A 26414-nucleotide genomic window follows, 5' to 3' on the forward strand; every position below is an offset into this window, starting at 1 on the left:
CCGCTTATCCTGGGCAGGGGGATGCTGGAGAGTATCCCAGCTTGCATTGGGCGAGAGGCAGAAATACACCCTGGATAGGCCACCAATCACAGGGCACACATACCATTAACTCACCATTCACTCGCACACTTATACCTATGGGCAATTTACAGTCTCCAATTAGCCTACCTGCATGCCTGGATTTTGAAACTGGAATACTCTGAGGAAACCCACGCAGACACGGGGAGAACATGCAAACTCCACACAGAAAGGATTCCAACCTACAACCTTCTTGCTGTGAGGTGACAGTGCTACCCACTGCACCACCGTGCCACCCCAGCTGTGGTCATACAGTAAATACTTAATATTCAGTCAATTCACTATCCATAATTTTATTAAATAGTTGCACTGTGTATTTATTTATTTATTTATTTATTTATATTTGATTGTGAGTTTCTCCAGTCATGGGCACCAGAGTTAATTAAACCTGATCATTAATATGATTATGTTTTATAGTTATGAGTTTGGATGGACCAAAAACTAGGAACATCTCTGGCACCCCAGGACCAGGGTTGCCTACCCCTATTTTAGACCATGAACCCCCAAATGCCTTGATACCCAACAAAGCCTGCATGTCCTATAACTTCTGTACGTTTATAAAATATCATTCACTGTACATAAAATTGTCTGGGCCAGTCAAACACTCAATAAATAAAGAAATAATTTTGACCTATTGAAAGTAATATCTCTTTAAACCACGATGAATTCCAACAGAAAATTCTGAGCCCAAATAAATATTAAGTGAAATGGATAGATTTGTCTTTCAAATGTGAACAGAAATGCAGAAACAACACAGAATAGAATCAACCAATTATTTTTTAATGTAAATAGTCAGACACATCTGAAAACATACACATTTACGAAAACTTTAATCTGTAACGTCCTGAGTATTACTTGAGCAACTGAGGTAGAGTACCTTTATTTAGAGTACAATATGTGTGCGACATGAGTTTTGAACGCTTCCCTCTGGTGCCATACTCTAATCACTGCATGTGCTATGTTAGGCTACTGCCCATTGAACACGACCATGTCTCCCACACGTCGATGCACTTTGACGTAACCATGAAAAGGTGATGAGATTCGCAGACACTGATTGCTGATAGAGGGGAAAATAATAAATAAATACACAGACACCATCTAAAATGCACAGAAATGTGATTATATATGAATAATAAAAAAATTTCAATAGCCTAAATTTAAATAACATTGAATTTTCCAGTATTTCAGAGACCATACTTTTTAAATGTAGCCTGATCAAGACTCAATGGCTCCGTGAAAACATCGATTTGAATTTACACATAAATATAGTGCATACATACAAAAATACTGCATTAAAGACATTAATTGGTAGCATACATAAACGCCACGTTAAAATCAGTTAAATTGAATTCGCACACACAAGTGATGTTGGTAGCCTACATGATAACAAATAATCTGACATTCAAATGGAAAAATGTCCTTCTAAATTCGCATAACTGCAGGAGCATTTATACAATTACTTTTAAAGACTTTCAAGAGACAGACGTCCATCCACCAATCCATCCATTATCTAAACTGCTTAGTTAAGATCAGTGTTGCGTTGAAGGTCAGACCTTTTTTTTAAAACAATTCTTTTAGAGATAAAGAAACACCAGCATTTGAAAAAGGCATCCTTAGTCTTTTTATCTACGGTCCTTCTCAGTCGTTCGATTCTTCTCGGGCTGTCCGAACAGTCCCGTGCATGCTGTGGATTGTAGAGAAAAGAGTCTTGATACACGACAGAATATTTTCTTTAAATTGAAATTCAGTATGTAGGCCTACCCTTTTCATATTATCGTATCGGGTTAACTTAATTTGAAATTAAATGTTTTGTTGAAGAGGCACATCGTCTAATAAGCCTATAGCTAATCGTTTTATGAATGTGAATGGTATATGATATTTTTTTTATTTATTAGAATAGCATTGAGAAATACTAAGAGTGAGAAAAAGTAGCCTACAAGCAAATCAAAGCACAACATAAGCGCGTGTTCAGAAAATTAGACTCACCAGTGAGAACGTATCGTTTAATAGGCACATCACCTTACGAAGTTCATCGCCGCCTTCTTTTTCCTCCGGGCAATAAGCCCAATCAATAATGCAGCGAGCCTTTATTTTCTGCTCGTGGAGAGAAGGGGAGACATAAAAATACGTGAATTATTCAGATGTAATTGCTTAATTGAGATTTAAGTGCAATAAAAATGTGATAGTTACCTCGTCATGGTCATCGCATGTTCCCTTCAGGTGCTGTCAAAGTGAGAGGGGAAAGACATAACGGTCAATAATTCTTTCAATATCTAATTACTTGTGTGTTCAGGTCAATGTCATTACAAGTTCACCATATTCACCGTCACCAAAAATTATGTAGGTATATATGTTGTGCGTTTTACAAACAATGATAATTAAAATGGATGAAAGAATGCATACTAAACTTACAGCAACTTCGGTTTTTATGACATGAGAATTAGTTTGGATTCCCTGTAGGCACTGTGCCCATCTCCTTTCCCCATAAGATTTCTGGTCAGAACAAATGGCCAGGTGTATCCAGAGGAAGAAGGATAAATAACCTTGAAAAAAATCAACATTTTTAAAGCATCATCATTTGACGAGAACGTTACCAAATCAATTAGAACGAATTTTACAATATACTGACTACTCAGGGACATGAATGATAATTTATTACCTATGAAATTTGTCTTGCCCATCTTTACTAAACCTGCAAACAGTTCGGCGGGTGGACATGCTTTATACCATTCATTGATAACCTTTCAATCGCCCACACGCTATTAAGGCGTGGCTAAAGACAACCCACGACGTTCTTGGAATAGCCTTGGCCACACTCCAGAATTGATACAAATCGTCTAATGTGTAGATGCGGTGATAGTCATTGACTATTGAGTCATTATATTGTTAACGAAGGCCATATCTCTTTCTGACTTTCATGTCAAATTCAGGCCTTAATTACTTAATTAGCCCTAACATTTACACCATCTGACATTGTGGTTACACTTCTTGATACTATATATAGGCCTATATAATATATATGAATGAATAGAGTGTAACAACTATCTTTCAATAAACAAGCACAAACTGACTCACCCTGGAAAGCATACGACTGAATCATATTTAAAAAGAATTTACAAGTTTGAACTCCCACTTTCTACTGATCCATAAACAAATTCCCAGTGTTAGAACTGAACTGAACAAACATGGCATTGTTATACTGCATGCCTCATCCTGGACAGAAATTCAAGCAGTCTCCTAATAATATGTGAACAGTGGTTTTAAAAGTATTGGATATTAATATAAAATGTGATCTAAAACAAACAAATAAGCAAACAAACAAACAAATGAATAAATGATGTGGGTCAGCACTATTTCCTGAAGAGTAGCCGCATTACAGAAATTTCAAGTGAACAGTCACATAGACAAGTGGATAAACAGTGTCTTAAGATCAAAAACAAAAACGCAACGAGATTAAATAAATTCAACTCTCTTTTTAAAAACTATTACATTATGGAAGGCACTGCTGTCAGAGACATGAGAAGAGAATTAGGATATTCAAGAGCATGAGAGACAATAAACACAGGGGAGGGATGGGTGTTACCCGAGTGTCTATGAAAGAGCTTAAACATGTAGGTGCATGTCCATTAAATAAATCTGGATTATATTTATACCCATGTATTCAGCAATGCAGAATCTGTTTTAGTAATACTATAAACGCATGATGAATGTATTGTTGGGCCTGATGGCATTGTTCGTTGGAGCTCTGTGGAGTGTGAGGTGTCCTGCGGTTTCTGGGCAGTTGGTCTGGTGTGGGGGGGGGGGGGGTGCCTTCCAGCTGGGGCCGGTGGTGCGCACTATGCCGTACAACTGATATTTTTGTACGTCGCTTTGGATAAAAGCGTCTGCCAAATAAATGTAATGTAATGTAATATTATTCTTCCTTGGGTTGTGCTGCTGTCGTGTGGAGCCGGATTGGAATAGTTGACTGGTTGTGTCTGAGCTCTGGAATGGGCCATGCCTTGAAAGGCTGGCCGTGGAGTATGAGATGTGAGCTCAGGCATGTTGAACTGCTGAAGTGTACTTCAGAAAAATGTCTCAGACTGTACTGTGCTCAAGAGACACAAGGGGTATACCACATGTCCTGTCTCGTGTATTATGCACATCAGAACTCCAGCTGAGTTCAAATCTACGCCTTCATGTGGGCATGGAATGCTCTGGTGAATTTGAGTGATGATGCTTACTTTTGCTCTTGTTCTGGCCTTGTCTTTCAGCACCATGATTTTGGTGGGGTACGGTGGCTGTGGGGCTGAGGTGCAGGCTCTTGGCTTTGGCTGAGAGGTGTTTTTTGTCTGGGTGGGCCGTCTGAGGATTCTGGCTTATTAGAGCCATGGTGTCCAGGTGCCTTTGGGGCTAACCACTGGTAAATGTATGTGATTGTGAATGTTTATTTTTATGCAATAAGGACAATGATGTAATGAAATGAATGATGACGATTCTTGGTTTTGGTGAATGGGGTGGATGGGGTGGAGGAACGAAAGGTGTTTCTATGGTTTTTCTTCATACATGATTATTATTTTTGCCTTTCTGTGTATTTTTTGCGCTTGTGTTTTTCTCAGTTTTGTTTTATTTAGTTTTTTCAGTCTTATTATTTATTTTCTGTTGTTCTGTTTATTTTATTTCTTATTTTTATTTTGTTATTTCAAAAAAAATTTCTGTTGTTTTTTCTCTAACACAAAATGCTCAAATGAATAATGAACCCATTGCATTTCATAATCTGTGGATTGCTTCTGCTTGTATACAGCTGTTCTCATTGTAAAGTATTAGCAAGAAAGCCATACCTACACAAATAACAGTGCTTACTATGTAAAACCATTTGACATTTAACTCCAAAAATGACTTACTGATGATTTGCTGATTTACAGCGCTGTATGAAGCTTAAGCAGCCTGTTCTGTTTATGTCTATTTCGTACAAAGGGCTCCACAAAATGGAAATCTATAAATAGACTTGTTTAAGTTGACATCATTTTGCTTTTCAGGAACATAATGTGTTAGACTCAGATAGACTCAGATAGACAGTCAGACTGGGTGACAGGGCCTGTGTGAGTAGGGCCAGTGCCTTTTTACATGGAAAAGTCTGATAGCCATGGGGAAATGTTGACACCAAAATACTTGATATTGCCAAAGTAAACAAAGAGGTGAATTTTGAGTTGTGCGCTTATTAGCTTGATTGTTTCTTGTAGAGAATGGGATATTTGTATATACACAAATAAATCATTGGCAAATACACTGATCTTCTGTTGTGCTTTGTGGATTTGGACTCTGAATTGCTTCTTTACTCAAGACATACTAAAATATCAAAATTGTAAACAGGAATTCCTTCAGTGAGAGCAATTAGTCCGCCCATAAACACATTGCTTTCTAGACCCTATCAGTAGAGCCAAAGGACATGTACACACGTACAAGTATTTAACATGAAAACAATTAAAATAATGAATCTAGTTCAACATAGGATGGACCCTTACCATTAACATTTGAAAAATACATCTAATTCATCGGTGTTAATAATGCAATTATTGATTTGATCCATCATTGTACAACCGTAAGTGGAAGTATCATTTTCTATAACTTGTACGTGGGTCTCCCTCAGATGCATACTACATATTTCATGGTCTCATAGTGAATTAGGTTTGTGTGTATCAGATGAATAGGAGGACCTAATTGTGTTCAGGGTTACAGCAAGACACAAATATGGTACACAGTACTCAAAAACGTTTTGATAATCAGCTACATCTTAGGACTAACTGGAAAATGAATACACTTCACTGGGAATGCAGTCATTTCAAATGCACAGCTCAGTCTTGACGGTGATCGACTTTGTAACCTGCACAGCATGTTTATGTATAATAATTATATTTACTATAAATAAATCACACTATGTATTTTCAGACATTTATTGTTGGTGGATGTTAATATAAACAAAACGTGAAATTGTACATTTTCAATTATTATGCAGCAAAAGCAAATATATTTACACATGTCTCTGCTAACCACTATTTAATATCCCTGAACCTCAAACCACCTGCAAGAAGTGCAATTATTAGGTTACTGCTATATACTGTAATATGTCAATGCCTTGTGTCAATATAAAATGTACTCTGGATGCGTTTTGTGCAATATTTTTACTACAAGTACCACACTGACAACTAAGGTGCAAATAATAATTTAAAGACAAATATCACATCTTTCATAATTTTACTGTACACAATGTATACATCTTTAAAGAAATTGGCACAATGCAGTCCTCTGCTACTCCCAGTGACCAAAATCAAAAGCATTTATTCAGCAGGCAGCGAGTGATTTAAAAAAAAATGAAGATCAACATTTACTTCACAAGAGAAAAAGCAGGCTTACATGATTTGAGGAGAACAATGCTTTAAATAAACCAACTGACAAGACTCCACTAGACCAAGGTGACTATTGATAATGCATTCAGCTTTCAGGTGGTGCAGTCTTGTTCTAATGAAGTTCAAAAAAGCAAAGTTCCCTAACATCAAATGTTTTCTTAGATAGTGCTGTCAACAACATCGTAAAGCACAACAGAAAAACCTGTGAGAAATCTAGTCCATGGATTTGACAGTAAAGCTTACCATGTGCTTTGGGAGAATGTGTCATCTCTGCAGGTCACTGTATGTATGTTTCTGGAATGTGAAACATCCAAAAGCCCAAACAACACAACAAAGATCAGTAGTCAAAAAAGGACCGGATTAAGGGGATTTTTCCCCCCAAATTCTATTATTTTAAGCATTTTGCAATAATGTTGAATAAATCATCTTGGTGATCTGTAGTACAGCGGCATGTAGCGTGTACTGCACTACTATTGACCCAAATCCTTTATAAAAGCCCAGGGACCCCTCCTCTTTGTGGATGACACTGATGCAGTCTCTCATGCCCTCGTACTGGGTGTTGATGGGCAGGACCTCGAAGCCCAGGTCTGTGTTGTCGATGATGGTGCGCGTGCCCTGGATGTGGAGCCGGTGGAGGACGGTCTCCAGGGGGAAGAGCAGGACGTCGGCGCACAGGCTGGCCGCGAAGCTGGCCATGAGTTCGGGGAAGTAAGCGTCCAGCACGCTCTGCGCGCCGCTGGACCCGTCGGCAGGCTGGCCGGGCGGGCTCTTCCTCCGGAGGAGGAACAGCACCGCCTTCTGGACGCTGGAGCTGATGATGTAGTGGAGGACCCCGTGCAGGACCGTGGGGAACACCAGGCTCCACAGAGGCAGGAGGCGCTTGCTGTGGGGGATTCCCATGCCCATCACCCGGCCCACGCCTTCCTTCACGCAGTCTAGAATTCCTGGGTTGTCTCGGATGATCTCACTCTGCCAAACGAGCCCACACTGGGCGTTAAGAATGCACAGACCTGTCTCCCTGTGCCCCTGAAACTTCCACTGGCGACAGGAAGTACGCAGAGGCGGCTTGTGATTGCACTGACATTAAACACACTGCAGGGTTTGTTATGGTTTAATGCATGAACCATCCGCCTGGAGAGTGCTAATGTCGCTCATGGTTTTTCATGCGGGCTATATCATCTAAAATAAACTTTTGGCACAATATAGCCTAAGGCAAAAGGAATACCTGCAGAACATACATCCCACTAGTCTGTCATACATGCAGCAATCGGATGAAGAAAGTAGGGCTGCCCCCTGAAAGTCGACGATTCCAATCATCTGTCAGAGACCCCTCAGTCGACTGAGATTCTTAGAGCAGTCGGCTTGTTTTTTTTTGTTTTTTTCAAAAATGGACAGTGGTCATATTACAATACTGAATTATAAATAAAATAAAGGTAATTATAAATTAATGTTTATATTCTTTCAACCTGCGCGTGCTAGAAAAATTCCATGTGACAACATGTGCAGTAAACTGGAGGGAGAAGCCGAAACCGGGAGAAGCCGAAACCTGAAGAACACTGCATAACTTCGGAAAGTAAGAGCACTCCCGTTAAATCATTCATTTTATAGCCTATTATTTATTTAGTTGTTTAGGAAAAGCCTGAATACAAACGTTTGCTTTTCATCTTAAATAATTATAGGCTAATCCTAATTTGTGTTTAATTTGATTATTTATTTAGGCTCTTACATCTGTTTAAATTTATTAGTTATTCTTTAGGCTGTGTTTAAAAGGAAATATAGGCGACATAGCTCAGGAGGTAAGACCGATTGTCTGGCAGTCGGAGGGTTGCCGGTGCAAGACACCTAATCCCTAACTGCCCTGGCGAATGAGAGGTATCAATTGTAAAGCGCTTTTGATAAAAGCTCTATATAAATGCAGTCCATTTACCATTTACTATTTACCAAATAGCCTACAGAAATAAAATATTCTTTGGAAGACCAGAGGTCAGTTATTATTTCAAAGCGGACAATGCCGTAAATTTATTTAAACCGTTTGTATTTATTTTCATCTAAAAGAAGCATAATCTTAAATTGCCAAAATTTGTTAATGTATTATTTTACGTTTATTTATATTTATATATTACTTTTTGTATATAAAAAAATAAAAAGGGTCTCGTTGAAGACGAGACGTCAGTTATTTCAAGGCTGACAATACCGTTTATTTAAACTGTCCTTTACAAACGCATTATTTCAACTAACTAAAATAATTCAAATCTTAAATTGCTTCATATGTTCATTTATTATTTTACGTTTGTTTAGATGTATAGGCCTATATTAGGCTTCTTATATTTAAAGAGAAATAAAGAAGTAGCCTAAGCCCCTATCCTGTTGCAGAAGATATGTCAGTTATTTCAAAGCGGACAATGCCGTGAATTTATTCAAACCGTTTCATTTGTTTGTTCATTTTTAATGGTTAAAGCAAAATAAAGAAGTTATAAGAGCTAGGTTTAACTAGAAACACCTGTGTAGCCTACTGTCTCATTATTCCGACACATGATTCCGACAAATCCGCACGCCGGCTAATGCATTGTCGGCAATTCAAATCAGCCATCTGGCGGATTTATTGATTTTAAATGCTCAAAAAATGTTCATATGACTCTGTTGCACTTGACTTGCACGTTAACGTGCTCTAAATAATCACTGAAACACATACCAATGTACTATTTTGCCAGAAAGACTTATAGGCCTTTATACATAAAACGAATCGTGGCATCATCGCATTGAACTGCCGAATCCGGTTCGACTAAGGAAATTCCGAGTCGAGCACAGCCCTAAAAAAATGTAATTTTGTTTTTGATGACTCAGATTGACAGCTTAGCTTAGCTTGCATGGTAGGTTATTATGTACACACCTTGATAACTCAAGGATAAGCCACAAGTACTTCTTAAAAGAACAGTGGGTTCCCACTCCCACTCATTCCCAAGTTTATATTTCCATTACAATTGAGTGATGTGCTCAGGATAAATATATGTTCTTGTAACAATTCTTTGGGTTACTTAGCTACTTTTGTGAGGCGTACATACATTTTGAAGGACACCATTGAAAATATATACTTTAAGGAAGCATATATCTACAAAGGCACACACTTCACTTTCCCTTTTTTTCAACTTCTGGTCATGGAATTACTGTACTAATTTCAATTTGAGCCATTTCAATTTTAGCACTGAGTAAACAGATTAGAAGAACTGATAATAAGGGAGCAATCTGATGAAATACGGAAGCATTTTCCTTGATGTACCGTCAACCTTAATCTTAAATGAACCGCTTTTTAATTTTGTTCTTGCTGGTTCGGGAACGTTATATTGACAGAACAAAGAACAGAAAAGAAATTTTTTTTGATTCTGCTCGGAGAGAACAGCTAGAGTAGAACAGACAGGTGCAATTGCACATGTTATGTCAATCATTTCCAACTTGTGCCTGCAGGTTCAAACGTGCCCGCCTACAGCTACAATACCACCTGCGCCCCCTATACCTGTGGGGGGACCTGCGGGCCTACCCACCCAATACCAAAGGGCAAGTCAGCACGCTACACAAGCTTAATCAAGACATTTCACAAGACATTCTACGGAACAAACATGCTTTAAGTTGCCTTCTCTTGTTCTGAGCATTCCACAACCAAATACTAACCTGCACTGTTTCAATGAGACTTGCGGAGTAAAACGGCATGGCGACCACATAGGACAAACTGGAAGAGAGAGAAGACATGACATTTACTTGACAGGTGACTGAAGCATAGTGAAAGAGTGGGATATGAATTTTTCCTTATACATATATCTCAGAAAGCATCTAGCAGGGATTTCCTCTGACTTTTTCAGATAACGCAACGTCTAACAAAATTACTCAATAGTTTTACAATGAGTACATGGTGGAATATCCGATTTCACATCACAAGAAATGTTCTAAAGCACACCAAAATCTCTGAACATGGAGCAGTAGAGCAAACCTAATCGTATGACAATTTTTAAAAACATAACCATATAAAAATGATCTTTTATGGGATTATGGCAAAACAGAAACTTACCCCTTGAGTACCAAGTGTCCAATGACTTGCTTTGGATTCCACTTGTGTGATAACTCCCTGAAGAAAACAGAGGCAAAAATAAAACACAATTTGTCAATGAAGCCATCACAACATGCAGATAATGATAACAAATATTCAAGATCTGCTGTATTTTCATGTCATATTTATTTATTTTTTTGCTCTCTCCTTTATTGGTTGCTTCTCTTAAAAGGAGGTTATCTTGCTGTTTAACTGCAGCCAAGGAAAAAATACACTATCACATTCCACTAGCAGACAATATAACTAAGAATACTGGAATTAATGTTCGCTAATGCAGATCTGTCAAGTTATTTGTTTGTTAAATGTTGAAAAGTGAATCCATTCCATCTTCCTCTATTGCAAGCTCGTGTTCCACCATATGTATGTTATGTGGGTCATCATTTATAAAACATGGACACTGAAAAAATATAATACACTCTTTGTGAGTGTCTTGTAAGCATCAAAGCAAAAGCTATTGAGATTTCCTTCCGTGTTATACTTTTGACAATGAATGTGTCCCTAGAATTTGTAAACTGTAGCCTTTAGCTGACAATCATGTCTCCATTTTGCTGTATACAGAGCAGTCTATGCTACAAAGGTGAAGATGTATAGACAACAAACATAAGTTGCATTTGAAATGAACATAAATAGAATAGAATATCTTTATTTTTCCCAGGGGGAACTAAACTGAAACTAAACTGAAAATTAACTGAACCGGTATAACAAGAAGCTACCACGAGGCAGTATAAGGTCAGACTAGAAAACCAATGCAGCAAGTCTGACTCACAGTGGTTTCATCAGGGTTCCATCAGTGTACAAGGTGCGACAGAGCAGATACCGATACAGATGTCTCCAGGCTAATATATACTATATATCACAAGACATTTTCGACAGGTGATACTTACCAAAAATGACATTCATGCTATTCAACATTCCTTAGCAAGTGTAGCCTGACACATTTTTCAATGCAACCCATAAAATTTGGTTATGTTGCAGATACTTACTTACTTTATTGCACATTGCAGTTAAACAGCCACACACACACACACACACACACACAGGCCAAAAGTATCAGACCACCCGTGTTTGTGTGTATCTGCAAAAAAGCCCTTGCTACGTTCTGTTTACAAGAAGAAAAGACTTCACTGGGCCAAGCACCATCAACTCTGGGCTGAGAAAATTTTGAACAAAAGGCAGATGCACATTCTTTTAGACCAGCAGGTCGTAGTTGCCAATTCACTGTAGACAGGGAAACCGTTTTCTCTCTAGTCGCATCAAGTTCTTCCTGTTGTTGTGGTGCAGTTTTATAAAGGTTTCTTTTGCTAGACACCGCAAGATATTTGTCTTCTACCTCTGATGTTATCCTTCTTCTTCTTGGTCTTCTCCTGTTAACATCCCTGCCCATCAGCTGGACCCTTCTGAGTGTGTACTGAACACTGCACCTTGAAAACTTAGGTTCTTTGCAATTCCTTGCTGGGAATAACCTTGCCTCAATGTTTACTTGGCTCTGCACATCTAAGCCTAACTCCTTCTTTCCTATATTTCTTGCAACTTTAGTGCTTATTTTACTTGCACTACATGCCAATGGTATTAGACTACCTGTGGTTTTTTTTTTTTTTTACTTAAGAAAGATAAGATTTTAGTCCATTGTACTACCCCTCCAGGTCCCTCCCTTCCCTCCACCTCCCACTTAGCAAAATGATTGGATAGACTTCCAACAGTTAGTTTAAATGTATTTAAAGCCAAATGAGGTTGTCGTTGTCCATGTCTTTCCCATAGGTCTAAATTCAGATCCTACTGAAACTCAAGCCAGTTGAGCAGTCTTTGTTACTGAACCTCCTGCCATTTGAGCTCCAATAGTGAGCGTCTTTAAACGTCACTTCGATCTTTTCCTCTTTATCCAATTCTGGGCCTGCTCAGCATTTTTATACATGCCACGGAGCATGATAGAATGTTAGTTACTTAATTGTATCATGTAGTACACCTGTATGGAAGCATCGTCATTCGTTATATTCCTTCACTCATTTATTCAGGTTTTTCCTTTAATTTGCCACCCACCCATATTATATATATATATATATATATGTGTGTATGTTTGTATATGTGTGTGTGTGTAGATATATATATATATATATACACACACACACTCACACACAACATGGTGGTCACCATGTTCTTATGTCTTCATTAGGTCTCTCATTTAATTGAACTGCGTATTATTTGCAGTTTTAGTTATATATTTTCATTATGTTACTTTACAGTACATTTATCTGTGGGTCTTGCTGTGCAACTTCCTCAGTATGAGTTCCAAATATCAGAGTAATACAGCTTGAAAACTCTTGTGATTATTACTTAATGACAACTATTCCGCTACGTATAGTATTCTGTGTCATCTGCGGAAAATTTACACTAACCAGCACTTGGTTACTATTCACTCAAATACATACACTTCAGCATACTTGCTTATAATCTGCTTTTGCAGTTGGTTCATAGGAGCTATACACCAACAGGCACAATTACAATGATATGCACATGCACATGCGCACACACAGAGACACACTCGTTCGGAACTGGCTTACCTTGGCAATGGACTGCATTCACTAATAAGGCCCTCTGTACCCAGTGTGACCCCCTGCACCACGAAAGTACTGCCCATGCCTTTCCATAAGGCCTTCGGACCCTGGGAAGGAGATGGGGGAGACAGAGAGTATAAAAATTAAAAAAGAGATAAATGAAACAAAAATAGATGGCAATTTCATTTCAGACAACAAACAACAATAGCTTCACTTACTCCAAATAATACTGAAAACCTGTTGTTCAATATTCTTTGGATATAACCAAACCCACACACTTAAAAGTTGAAGATTTCTTTAAAATAATATTTTATTTTTACTTTTCTTAATTTTATTTACTTAAAGTTTATTTAACAGGGACAACAAATAATAAAACATTGAAATATAGGGTAGGCAATACCGCCCATACATATAACCACTTAGGCAAAACCCCTATACATGTGACTTCACTAAGCAAGAACCCCTGTAAACCTTGAGGCAAAACCTCCCAAAATATAACCCTCCTAGGCAATCTTCCCCTCTACAAATAAACCTCCTAAGCAACAATCCGCTACATATGCCCATACACCAGTTTACAGTGAAGGAAGGTATAGTGTAGCCTATATATATATATATTGTGCATATCATGATATGCTGAGGTCAAATAGGTCTACCTCAAATGGTAGTAAAATTATGACTCGCATATCTGATGAAAAAAATCATGATAAATAAAACAATGGATTAATGCTTCCATTTCAGTAAAGTTTCTGTTTTTATGTGCGGATGAATGGGGTCTTCGCACGTTGCCTTAAAATGTAGACCCTGGGATATGATGTCAGACATGTGCAAAAGTGGAGGGAGCATGATAAGCACATGTTTCAATGGTTCGTGCCTGAGAAAAAAAGACGCATCTATGCAGCGGATCATGATAAAGGCCTTGCGCATCGCTTCGCACAGGGGCTCGCATATCTCTTGGATAGCCCCGAGTTGTTCCGTTTGACTGTTCTTACCTGAGTTTTAGTGACGTTGTACATCACACTGATAGCAGTGAATGGCGATAGATGGTAATTCCGCGCATGATAGTTCACCTGCAGGCAGCACATATGAAACAGGATCAGTTTTTTTAGCCATCCTTCAAAGCAAATGCAACACAGCTTTGCTTCTCCATTTGACAGAAACGCAAAATTATTAAACCGTGGGCCCTTCAATTGGCTTTGCTCAAATTGGTGGGAATAGCTTTCAGTTGGATTCAGTCACCATTCAAAAGGTGTAGGTCAGGATTCCGTAAAAGTGTGCCAACTAAACCCTAAGGAAGACATAAGGCCAGTAATCCAATGGGATTCTCCATTTCAGCTTTTCCAAAAGATGATCCTGACCCCAGCCTGCCCAGGCTGTGACTCAGGGCTTCTGGGGAAATAACCCTGAAAAACTTTTACGACACAACTATCTCAACATATATGAATCATACGCTGTCCACAGATGTTCAGAGGTGAATCTACACTGGCTACACAGGCAAATGGGGTTACTCATGTGCCTAAGAAAAATAATCAGCTCTACAAACAGACACAATTATGCAATAATAAATATTAATGCAACAGAATAAAACAAAAAACATCAATAGTTATTATCAAAATATCAGAGAATGTAAATAGACTCCTCTGCTGCAATGCCCTCCATTCATTTAGGAAGGCGTACACAAACACTAAACAGACTTTCGTTGCACACAAACATTCCAGCCACTGCATTGACCTTTGATTATTTAGGAAGGCAGGCACAAACAGACTTTCGTTCCAGTACTGCACCAAAGTTCTGCGCCACAGCTAGCACAGGTAGAACGCAGGCATTAATCGATGTTAAGGGTTGGCATCGTGTGATGGGGGTTACGCTGCCAACAGAAACATCTGCTCCGTGGGTGACACTTAATTGTGTGTCGCGGTGCGCAGCGCTGGGCCACAGCTGGCACTGGCATGGTCACAATTTGATTCTGGACCGTGGGCCATATTGCTTTGCGAAGGCTAGGGGTTTCAATGACGAACACACAGCACACTTTATTCCCAATGTTGCAACAGGAAAAAAAAAAGAACACTCAGAGATAAGACAGTTAAGCTGCAATTTCCAAGAAGTTACATCCTTGGCCTGAAAAAATCTATCTTGGAGACTTGAGTTGGGAATTCCAGCCCTAACCTCTAATACAGATATTTCAGATACGTGCCGTTTGTGACACTGAAAGGACCAAACAAAACTAGGGAAAGGGATGGTCAAATGAAATAAATGTGCTGGAGGATTTTCACTAAATACTTCTGTAGATTTCTAGACTGTTTGTTGCAGTCTTTAGCTTAGTTAAAAACATACAGGCACAAGACTGCTAGACATTTTCTTGCAACGTTCTCTTAATTTACACCTTTGCTGAAGTAAGAGCAGGCCCCCCTTCCATTCACATTTGCCTTTGGCATCATTTTAAACAGGAGGACTGAAAAAAATCTGGACAGGTTTGCTGGCGAATGATTCAGTGTGATTTGACCTTTGTCTTATAATCGTCTCATAGAAAGTGAAAATGCCAAGTAATCCTTCCTTCTTTAGCTATTGCCTATTATCTAAATTTTCCCTATCACAAAAAGGGGAACAAATGACATAAGAACAAAGGTTTTTCATATTTTAGATCAAGCTGTAGATGTGAGCAGACGATTGTCTCATGCTTACCTGGCACTGACGACGAAACACAATGCAAGGGTGTGCCAACACATTTTCTGTGAAGAGACTGAGAAGAAGAAAACATTAAATGAACCGCAGACACACTGAATGTCATTCTTTAAGAGAAGACAAGCAAGTAAGACGGTAATCCGAATATCCTGTTTTGTCGATAATTATTTCATAGTTGTAGCAAAACATCAAAAAATCAATAAACACACAAACATTTTAATTATGCATTGGCTTTTCATTGGCTCAGCATGTTAAAGTGGCAATCTTTATTTTTTTCATATCATAAAATGCAATAGTTGATACCTTTTAACGATAGCAAATAATGTAGCAAAGAAATCGAAAATAGCATCTTTAAAACAAGGTTTTGCTCAATATTATTGTGTCAGACGACATTGTTGTTTGTCTCTTGGCAGTCCTCTATTTCCCAAATACACTATCGCTGAATTATCTTCTAAAAAAAATAAACACTCAATGTGTTCCTAATAATAACTTTGTTATGAAAGGAACTCTAGTATTTGGCATGTGAACTTTTGTGACCAGCAGTCACCACAGATGTCACCAAACACACCAAAACTGTAAAATTACAGCTAGCCACTTTAACTATAAATATATTAAACCTGTCACACATCTTAGGCAAACTACAATATTTACCAGTTGTGTAGATGATGTGAGATAATCATCCATAAATTGAATCTGTCATTAGAGTTATGTACAATAATTTAAAAACTTGTACTATTTGTACCACATTGATAAAGGCAGTCAATTTGACACTTGCGTTTTTTCCTTTTAGGTCAAAGCCATGTAAAAGTTATACATTGTAGGGTTATTTGAGCAGAAAATGTACTTGGCAGCAGCTGCCTAGTGAAATAGATTAACAAATGAAATCTATTTACTTCCGAGACAGTGGGTTTTGAAAGAAGCCTTTTTGTTCCAACTCCCCCGCCAGAGTTAAAATGGTGAATTGTGAAATAATGATGAACTTCAAACATCCTGAATATGGTCGTGGTCATGCATTGAAACAGAAAGACTATCAAAGGAATAGTCACACAGGATTACACAAAATAAATATTGGTAAGTGATACATTACCTTGCCAGCCCTATGCCAAATCCAGCAAATCTGTTTAACTGCTCTGTAAGAGAAAGATTACTGATAGTATTACAAGAGCTCAAGCGGCACAAATAAGTGAGATCAATTGCCAAGAATGCACTAACTAGAAAAACTGATAAGCTCGATTACAATTCAGAGTTTCTACAGAAAGATAGCTGCAATCAATCAATCTATCAATCAATATTACAATATTACACATGTTGTCCTGAACTGAACATATTTAAACTGTTAGGCTTCCCATTTAATTTATGATCAAAATGTATGTAAATTACACGTACGTAGCCAGCCTAATTTTTAGGATTTCGTTCTGAATTTAACACTCAGTGTTTAGGCCACAGCCCACAGTGGCAAGCTTGAATCTGAGCTGAACTCTGTTCACTCAAACTGGGACAACTCTGCAGCAGCACAGTTAACATGTAAATGAAGGGAGATTATATAGACTGTAACATAAAACTTAATGACTGAACATTTCAGCCACTAAGACAGAAGGAGCAGTCAAGCAGATAGCCGTTGGGTTTATAATGGCAAAAACTTTGCAAATCATTAAGTGGATGAACAAAACTTTCTTGGCGAATATGTTATAAGAATTGAGTACTGTTTGCACAGTTTGTTTGGTTCAGTAACAGTTGACTCATGCATTGCCAGTTATTCTTCGGTATGTTCCAAATAAGTAAGCTAGAGGGAGTTACATGAAATACTCTCAAATGATTTTACACAAAAAAGACAACAAATGCTGACCATATAAACACAAAATTCATAAATAAAACATCTGACTCACATCTATGACAAATAAAGGGGTGAATATGGTACATGGAATATGTCTCTCTAAAACCTCCACTGAAAACTCAGTAAGGGCATATTTACAAATGATGACTAAACCGTCAAGGTGAATCTACACTGGCTACACATCAGAAGGCCTGAACTCTGATAACCCACTACCCTGGGCATTTGTAAAAAGCCACTGAGCATGTGCACAGCAGGGTGGTGCATCCAGATAAAGCTCAGCAGCTCAACACTTCAGAGGACAAGTGCACTCCTGTTAGACTGCTTTGACTTAAAACTCTTCATATCGCTGCAGTGGCCAATTTGAACATTGTCACTTTAAGAAAATCAATAAATCTGCCATCATACACTCTTGTGGTGCCTAGTAAATTTAATCGTTATTACAATTATAAATGTATGAATTGTATACAGTTACTAACATTAGCTACAACCCAGTTATATGGAGTTGTACACAGTCATACAAAGATTTACTATGTCACAGTGAAAACTGACCTAGTGTTAGCGATGTTGCAAGAGGTACGAGGCTGAATCAGATGCCATCATGCCAGGGAGGAAACTAATGTCGATGCCACTGACAGTGTGAAGAACAAAACAGCCGGAAAAAGTACAGATCATTTCACAAGTAAAAAGTGTGATAATCTACTTCAAGGCAGTCAGCTATCAGGGCATAATGACCATCGCGGTTCTTCACCTCCGCACTGGTCACTATTTTCCAAAAGCTGTTCACCTCATTGTGGATTATCCTGTTCTTGTATTAGTTGTCAAATTAACCATACTTTTGTGCATGGCTGGGATTAAAGTGAATTAAATGTCTTAGCCTACATGTTTGAGTAAACATTAAGAAGCAGCCTCTTCCTAAAAACTTCTGTTGATAAGTTCAGACCCCTGGCAATAAGGGTTCAGAAAAGGGGCAGAATTGTCAATCTGAAGCATGCATCTTTTTCTACGTTAAAGACAAATTTTTGATTGTTTCAAGAAAAGTGATTGAGAGCTCACTGCAGCAGCTCCTATTAGGTGTTTCACGAAACCTCCCTCTCTCATCACTACTGTCATGACATAATCCTATTATTACTGTAATGAAAGAATAGGCACATATACTGTTTGGAAGCAGAGTTTACACTGGAGGCAAGACATAGTAAGCTGAGGCACAAAAGGAGGACTCAATCAGTGTGAATAACGACCAATTCGCTAAAAATATTTTTAAAAGAGACCCTCATTATTATAAACAAAACGAAAAACACAAATGGAAACACATATCACAAAACAACAGAAACATTGAATGCAATATTGTAATCTCCGATACGTTGGTTTGCATCAGCTAATCGTGTAGAGGGGAAACAAAAACAAAAAGTGATAAAAACTCAGCCAGTACAATAGCAACAATGCAGCCAGGGCAATGCCACACACCAAGAATGGGTAATACATGTAGCATTTCTACTGACTGGGTTTGTTCATTCCAAATAAATGTCTTATGTCTCATTAGAAAATAAGCATGTAGTGTGGGAGAACTTAGCTGAAATAACAACACCTAGCTGAGTTCCGTAAGTAGCTGCCAAACATTAAATCATTGTCACTTGCACTATCTGCGTTTTTTTTTTTTTTTTTTTTTTTACTTAGGATGCGCCACACTCTCACTCATCACTGATTCTGAATGGACTTGACCAGAACTGTAAATAGTAAGTGGTCCATGCTAAATATATGAATTTACTTTTTTAAAGCTACAATACACCATGCTAATCAACGCTAGCGAACGTCAGCTGAACACACTGAACACGTCGCTGGGCCTATGGTTTCGAAGTCCAACGACATATTTAAAATGGATTATTTTCGAAAACGAAACCGAAAGAAATTCGTTTGTAGCCTTTAAAGTGTTTCCAGTGATTTCTGGTTTTGAACTCGTCTGTGCTGTCAAAACAATGGTAAGTGCATGTTTGGTCGCCTAACGTCACTGCCTAGTATAACCCTTACCAGATGATCCAGCAGCAGACTGTATGTCTTCGGATCCAGGGACTGCAGGTGGGGCCGTTTCAAACTGGGGAGTGCGTTCACCATAATGCAAATTTCTACTACCAGGAATATCTGGGGGTGTTGTAACCCAGTGCTGGAGATCCGTGCCGGACGAATTATTAAATGACCTTGCAGCATATCCCCCATAGGAAGGATCTTCTCTTCCCCTGTAACCTAAGCCATCAAAGCTTTCCGGTCGACGAGAAGTCATGTTTGGGCAATGACAACGAAGGTACCCAGCGGATGGAAACGCAATGTATTCCGATGTGCAGCTATTTTCAAGCTAAGAGCAACACAGGCAACACATCGAAAACAACACCATCTGAATGATTATGATTATTAGATAGCTACATTGGCTAGCTCATTGGCAACTACCTAACAAAACAACGCAGCCTAACTGCAAGCACTGTAGCAACCGGAACAGTTTAATTCTCTTCCTCCTTCTCTTTTCTTCAGTAGCATTATGGGATATGTAGGCAATGTGGACAACGGTGTCACAAATCAACTTTTTTAGCCTATTGGAAAATGACTAAATAGCCTACTATCATTTGACAAGTAATACAAGAACGGGATAATCCAAATAATAACTAGATAATAACGTCCGTGGTCGAACGATAATTTCACATTACATTATTTACTGCAAGCTATGGACATGCCACATTTTAAGCGACAGACCAGGTACGCCTACAAATAGTAACCCAGCCTCTGTCCACAGCATAGACTGTATAAAAAGTCAACAGAAGTGTCACAACAATTCACACAGTTCACACAGTATGGAGCGAGAACACAACCGCACGGTTGAGAAGATCGCTGTAGTCTAACGGCTGTCTTATTGATCAATGCATGAAGCCTTCAAACCTTTCTAGTTAGCTTGCTTACCGTAGTCAAACCACAATTTTATCTTTTACGGTCAGCGGCATTAACAAAATGCTCGTAGCCTAATAACATTTCCAGGTGTTAGATAGTAATTTAGGGATCACATAAGCAGGCCTTACAAAAAATCATTTTAAAAAAGGCAAAAGAAACTGAAGCCTGCAAAAGCTGGCGCCAGCAGGCGGGAATCTGCATGTGGCTGAAATGCATTCCATTCCTGTGTCATCTTTGAACATGGGTAGGGGTGGCGTTTAGCCTAAACTAAAAAAATAAAAAAAAACATACTGAAATATTTATTTGTTTGGGCTAAATAAAGCCTGCCGCTTTTTAAGTCTCACCGACTTGGATACTAGGATTATAACACAAACGTTAGATAGCTAGGCCTTCAGTTGTTACGTTATTATTTTACGTATCTGTTTTTTAGAAATCCGCTTGAAATAACAGAAGATTTCATTAAGAAGTTCAAAGGTACACAGACCTTGCAACCTGATTATCTTGGGGATAGCTGCTGAGTTGGAGCAAGGTAGATACTCCTTTTACCCCCTACTCTATTGGTGACAGCAACAACCTACCCACCTCTAAACATTATTAGATCCGTCAAATTGTTGTCCAAGAGTGGTATTTTATGCCAGGGAGCCTTGGACACTGTACATAAAATACACTGAGAGGTTCCTGTAGGTGGAGGCATACATCAAATATTCAGTTGAGCTGTTCTGCCTTAAGTGCTGATTCAGTTGTCACAACAGCACAGGGCTGGAATGAAGTCTTCAGGTGAGGGAAGCCAGGTTGAGCTTCCTCTTGCCTGGGCGGTCCTGATGTTATTTGCTCTGTACAGTTGTAAAATAATAAAAAAAAGGTAAGTGTATTATTATTATTATTATTATTATTATTATTATTATTATTATTATTATAGTCCATCCATGCATTATCTATACCCGCTTATCTTGAGCAGGGTCGTGGGGGGGTGTTGGAGCCTATCCCAGCCTGCATTGGGCTAAAGGCAGGAATACACCCTGGACAGGCCGCCAATCTATCGCAGGGCTATTATTATAGTGCTGTATTCAATAACATTGTCCAATGTTATCTTGCTTTTAAATTGAAATGCAGTGTATCTTTGATTTTTGTTGTATAAGTGCAGAAGAATTCTGGAAAAACAGTAAACATTTTTAACAAATAAATTCCCATTTTGCTTGTATATTAACACAACCCGTTTGTATTATTATAACAATGTCATTACATAGTTGTCCATTTCAGATCCCATAGATGCCACTACAGTTACCAATTATTAATGTGTCAAGTAATATTCAAGCTAAGCCAAGCCCAATGTGATCAAGCAGGGGGATGTAACAACATGGAATTAACCGTAAAATATTTTAAAATGGCTTCTGAATGGGGTAATGTTAGGTTAATTAGTATTAGATTTAACATTAGCTAGATAGTTTAATGTTTTACAGCTTTTATAACTGTATAAGTACCTAATGGTAACAGGTCATGCATGGTAAAACAAAGCTGTAAATAGCTTTTGTATACAATGTGCTTAAACTGTCTCACTGGCCACATACCTAGGATAGGATCTGTACTAGAGTACTGCTGGGTGTGTCGAGCTGAATTTGAAAATGTAAGAACATGTTGTTTCCAGTGTAATCCACCAGAGGACTCTGTACTTCATTAAATGCATTTTCCGGCTTGAACCAATAACATATCAGCTTAAAAAGTGTATGCCTGTAAACTTGGATATATTCGAAATTAAGCATATTTTCAGGCTTTATCTGATGCAAACTAGATCTGTGTGTGACAATACATGTACAGACATTTGCTTACCAAGCAATGATTTTTGAACGAGCCAGAGAAGAGTTTTGTAAAGTGATTGATCCCGTAGTCTTGGAAATCCCATGGAAAATCAAAAATATTTACTTAAGTAGAAACACACTTGTGGATGCTGTCGACAGCAATCAACATTGACATGGGCATATTTTGCTTGGTGTAAACTTTCACCTTTTTTTCACCCTTTTTACCAAATGTCCATCAGCATTACAATGGGGAGAGAAGGAATGTGTTGTTAGGCAAGTGTTTCACATGTGTTTTTTGTTTCCCTGTTGGGCGTTAACATGACGTTCCAGAGGTACAAGGTCAGTAAAATTGTCGGGTGAATCAGCATGCCTGCCTGCAGTTAGAAGGAGATACGGTGGCCAAGGGAGGGAGATCTTCAAGATTTTTGGCAGCCTGGAGGTTAATCTGGGTGTACTATAATGTGGAAGAAAATGGAAGATTACACAACTTGCAGATGTCATGTGTTTTGTGATCGATAACTTAAGTAAATGTGTGAACAGTGAGAAATATGGGGAGCAGGGTAAGAAGGGAATGAGGGGCAAGGTAAATCTGGAAGACATTTTATGATGAATGTTTATAGTCCAAATGATAGATTTTATGAAGAAAACATTTGTGGCTATAGCAATTAGGCTATGTATATAACATTTAGCCCATCAATGCTAAAACAGTTTTTACTGTTTCCATGTTCATCAACTTAAAATATTGAAAAAACAAAAAATCAGCATACAATGCAGCTTAATTGTAGCTTCTCTTTAACATTTGTATTAGCATAAGAATAGAAACTCATACTGTATCACACTTATAAGAAAATTATAGGAGAGCTGTAAAAAAGGTTTGAAAATAGTCCAATACGACCATCCAAAATGAAATTACAAATATTAAGATGAATGGTAGTCACACAACAAATCACTGCCAGATCTGAGTAACCACATTGAGTAGACACAATATGGAGCAGGTGAATAATGATGTCATTTTCACTCAAGCATTTTGCCATTATGTTGTGACTGATGTCTGATTTGTTGTTGACCTGACTAGTAAAATAAATAAAGAAGTGCCTTTCTCAAATTTTCACCTGTCCTCAGATGCACTGGACTGTCTTCTAGAGTCCCACAGCTAGGTTCCAGTGCATGCACAACTGGTTCTAGTTCTGTTCTACCTGGGAGAGTCAACTCTCTGCTGGGTCACCAAAGGAACTGTACAAAGGCCGAACCTGCACAGCTGTGAAGCTAAGATGCTAAAGATATTTGCCATAATGACGGGACCTTGTTTTAAATTCTCACAAAGTCACTGGCAGTGAGGGACAGTTAATTTGATAAACACTTTATACTGAAGACCTCAGTACGTCTTACTGATGAATTATACATTAACCCAAAAATAGACTGTTTTCTGATTGTAAAAGAGAATACTGAATTATCTTCACTGGGTAATCCTCAAACTACACTGACAAATGCAATTATATTTGCTGTGCTTCAAGATACTTGAGGTATTTTCAAGAAACATGTGTGAGACACTTCCTTAAACCTTAACAGTAAATTAAATTTAATACCTAGTTATGCTTATATAAGAAATGTCTATATGAATAAAAAAGCCAAGGAAACGAAACAAAAATAACACTTGTTAAGATATGGGTTATCAGTCCCTTGTTTTCATAGATAACGTTTCCTGTGTGTGTGTATATATATATATATATATATATATATATATATATATATATATTTACTGTATATATAGTTAAATGCAGAAGTATTGGGACAGTGACACAATTTTTGTTGGATTGGCTCTGTACTCCAGCACATTGGATTTGGAAGAAAACAATAAATATTAAGTTAAAGTGCAAGCTGTCAGCTTTAATTTGAGGGTATATGCATGTAGATATGGTGATCCGAGTAGGAATTACAACCCTTTTTATTCCCCCCTCCTCAAATATATATACAGTATACACACACACACACACATATATATATATATATATATATATAGAGAGAGAGAGAGAGAGAGAGGGTTCACAGCAAGGTCACAGTAGCTGAATACACTGTGGACTGCCATCTGAATGTAATTTGTTGAAGACAGAGTGACTAAATAACAGGGTAGTAGTGGTGAAAACAAGTTGCATCATGTAATGATATATTGTCTACTGGGAACGTATGATTTATTTTTTGAAAGATTAAATAATACTTCATATTTTCTATTAACTAGCACACTATACATGCAAATGTATTAACACAGATGCCTAGATGCGGATATCAGAAGTGTAAGACCAATCTTTATAATTTCTTAACAGGTAGAATCGGTTACATTTACCTTTGTGATACTTGATTCAGAGTATTTTAGTTATTTAATACTGTCTCAAGGCTGGAGTCTGTCCTTAGATGTTTGATGTAATCAAGAGCCTTCTGTTAAATCAGAACTAAATCTCCCTAGCAGATAGTTGTTGATTTTGACCCTTCTTTTCTGCGTATCTGTATTATTGTGCCAATGTGTGCACAATCAGTGGCAACACTTGTGCGTGACATTCTCTGTCTTCTCTTTTAATGAAAGCCGTAATTCCTTCATGAGTAATTTTAGGTGCTACATTAATTCTTTAAGTCTGGAGCATCTGTTAAAGCAAGTGCTGGGTGAAGACTGAGGGGAAGTCACTCCACTGCACATGCACATCAATTATGATTTATGAAGTTTTACCCTTTAAGTCTTTAGCATTTATTTATTTTGTTGTATGTGTCATACATTCATGTACACTCGATACCTTTGAAGATATCAGGTTCTTCATAATGGCTATAATGTCCCAATAGTAACGGCAAGAAACAATGAGGGGGACGTCAATGACATTGAAACAGAAGCAGCGCAACAGCTTGGACAAAGCACAGATGCGAGCATCTGCAAGGTCACCATAGTTACTGTGTTTGACAGGCTTGGCAGGGGCCCAGCGACGAAGATAAAAAGGGAGGTTCTCATATGGCATCTCCAGCTAAAAGCGCTGGCTCTCAGTGAAGTGATGCACCCTGCAGGCTGGAATCTAATCCCAACCAAGTCAATGTTGAAGGTTTGATAAAGAGCCTGTCAAGTGTGCGCACTTTACATCCAAATAGTTCCATTTACTGCCATTTACTTACTGGGCATTTGGTGTTTCCACGGAGCAGCTGAACCTAAATCAAAGCATCTCTTTATCATAAACATCCTTCCTATGATAGCCCGCTAAACCTGAGGATTTTACTGTGATTCACTTGTATATATTTTGTAGATGGTATGTCAGAAAATACGTGGCAAATTTTCAGACAGCTCTGTTCTAGCAGTGCTTGGTAAATATGTATCTTACTATGAGCCATATCCTGACATTCTCTTCAATGTGCACTTCTTGCTACGTACAGGGAATATCATATGTGGGCTTGATTCCGTTCTGGTCAGACACACTTGAAGCCATTACTGATCAACCATTTACTTCAAATATTACAACAGTACCTTCGTTCAACACTAGTTTTGAATGCATTTATTCACCAAATGTCCCTCTGACATTTCATGGGTTGTGCCTTTGACTTGCTACTATGTGTCCTTACTTGATTCGTTCCCGTTATGACTTCATTCTGTGGCTCATTTTATGTGTCAGTCCATTAAGTCCATTCAAGCTAAATGTTCTCATGTTTTTACATGCCCTTGATGTAGCCTGATAAATAAGCAACAAAAATCACAAGGTACTTAATCTGCCACTTATGTCCTTCCAAAGGTATTGTACCCAGCCCTCACTAAAATCTTGTGTTAGATTTTGAAACAGTTCACAATCAGTGGTAATTATGTAATGTCCTACTTGCCTGTCAATATCAGTGCAATTAAGCTTAGTTGTATACTGTGTTTGGGTCATTGAAGTCTTTGACTGTCTGTTTAATGCTTGAGACATGTTTTTATCCTGCAGTCAGTTAATATCTTTCAAACTTTAGTTTAATGAAATAATCATCCAAAAAAAAAAAAAGATTATTAATGTCATTCTTTTTTTTTTCTGAGCTATGCATTAACTGTTGAAACAAGGG

The 26414-nt window shown here is 38.1% G+C and overlaps 1 protein-coding gene and 1 long non-coding RNA gene across 2 annotated transcripts; both read right to left on the reverse strand.

Moving 5' to 3' along the window:
- Positions 1 to 880: 880 nt before the first annotated feature.
- LOC135239625 (uncharacterized) lies at positions 881 to 3718 on the reverse strand. Its single transcript, XR_010325424.1, has 4 exons — positions 2491 to 3718; positions 2269 to 2301; positions 2065 to 2172; positions 881 to 1762 (listed from the first exon to the last, which is right to left on the reverse strand). It is a non-coding gene; the product is annotated as an uncharacterized LOC135239625 (long non-coding RNA).
- Positions 3719 to 5997: 2279 nt separating this feature from the next.
- slc25a46 (solute carrier family 25 member 46) lies at positions 5998 to 20146 on the reverse strand. The gene is made up of 8 exons (XM_064307700.1): positions 19654 to 20146; positions 16882 to 16924; positions 15795 to 15852; positions 14105 to 14182; positions 13122 to 13222; positions 10525 to 10581; positions 10131 to 10188; positions 5998 to 7433 (listed from the first exon to the last, which is right to left on the reverse strand). Exons 1-8 carry the CDS (start codon positions 19901 to 19903, stop codon positions 6858 to 6860), a joined length of 1221 nt encoding a protein of 406 aa, XP_064163770.1. The 5' UTR covers positions 19904 to 20146; the 3' UTR covers positions 5998 to 6857.
- Between the last annotated feature and the right edge of the window lie 6268 nt (positions 20147 to 26414).

This window comes from Anguilla rostrata, chromosome 14, assembly GCF_018555375.3.
Source record: "Anguilla rostrata isolate EN2019 chromosome 14, ASM1855537v3, whole genome shotgun sequence".
Taxonomy (NCBI): domain Eukaryota; kingdom Metazoa; phylum Chordata; class Actinopteri; order Anguilliformes; family Anguillidae; genus Anguilla; species Anguilla rostrata.

Bases quoted from the DNA above. Each gene is read 5' to 3' on its own strand.
- slc25a46 (XM_064307700.1), bottom strand. From the start codon at position 19,903: ATGACTTCTCGTCGACCGGAAAGCTTTGATGGCTTAGGTTACAGGGGA. The intron at 14,183-15,794 runs GTAAGCATGAGA...TGCTGCCTGCAG, and splicing joins TGTTTCGTCGTCAGTGCCAG to GTGAACTATCATGCGCGGAA. The intron at 7,434-10,130 runs GTTAGTATTTGG...CTCGTTTGGCAG, and splicing joins GTCTCATTGAAACAGTGCAG to AGTGAGATCATCCGAGACAA.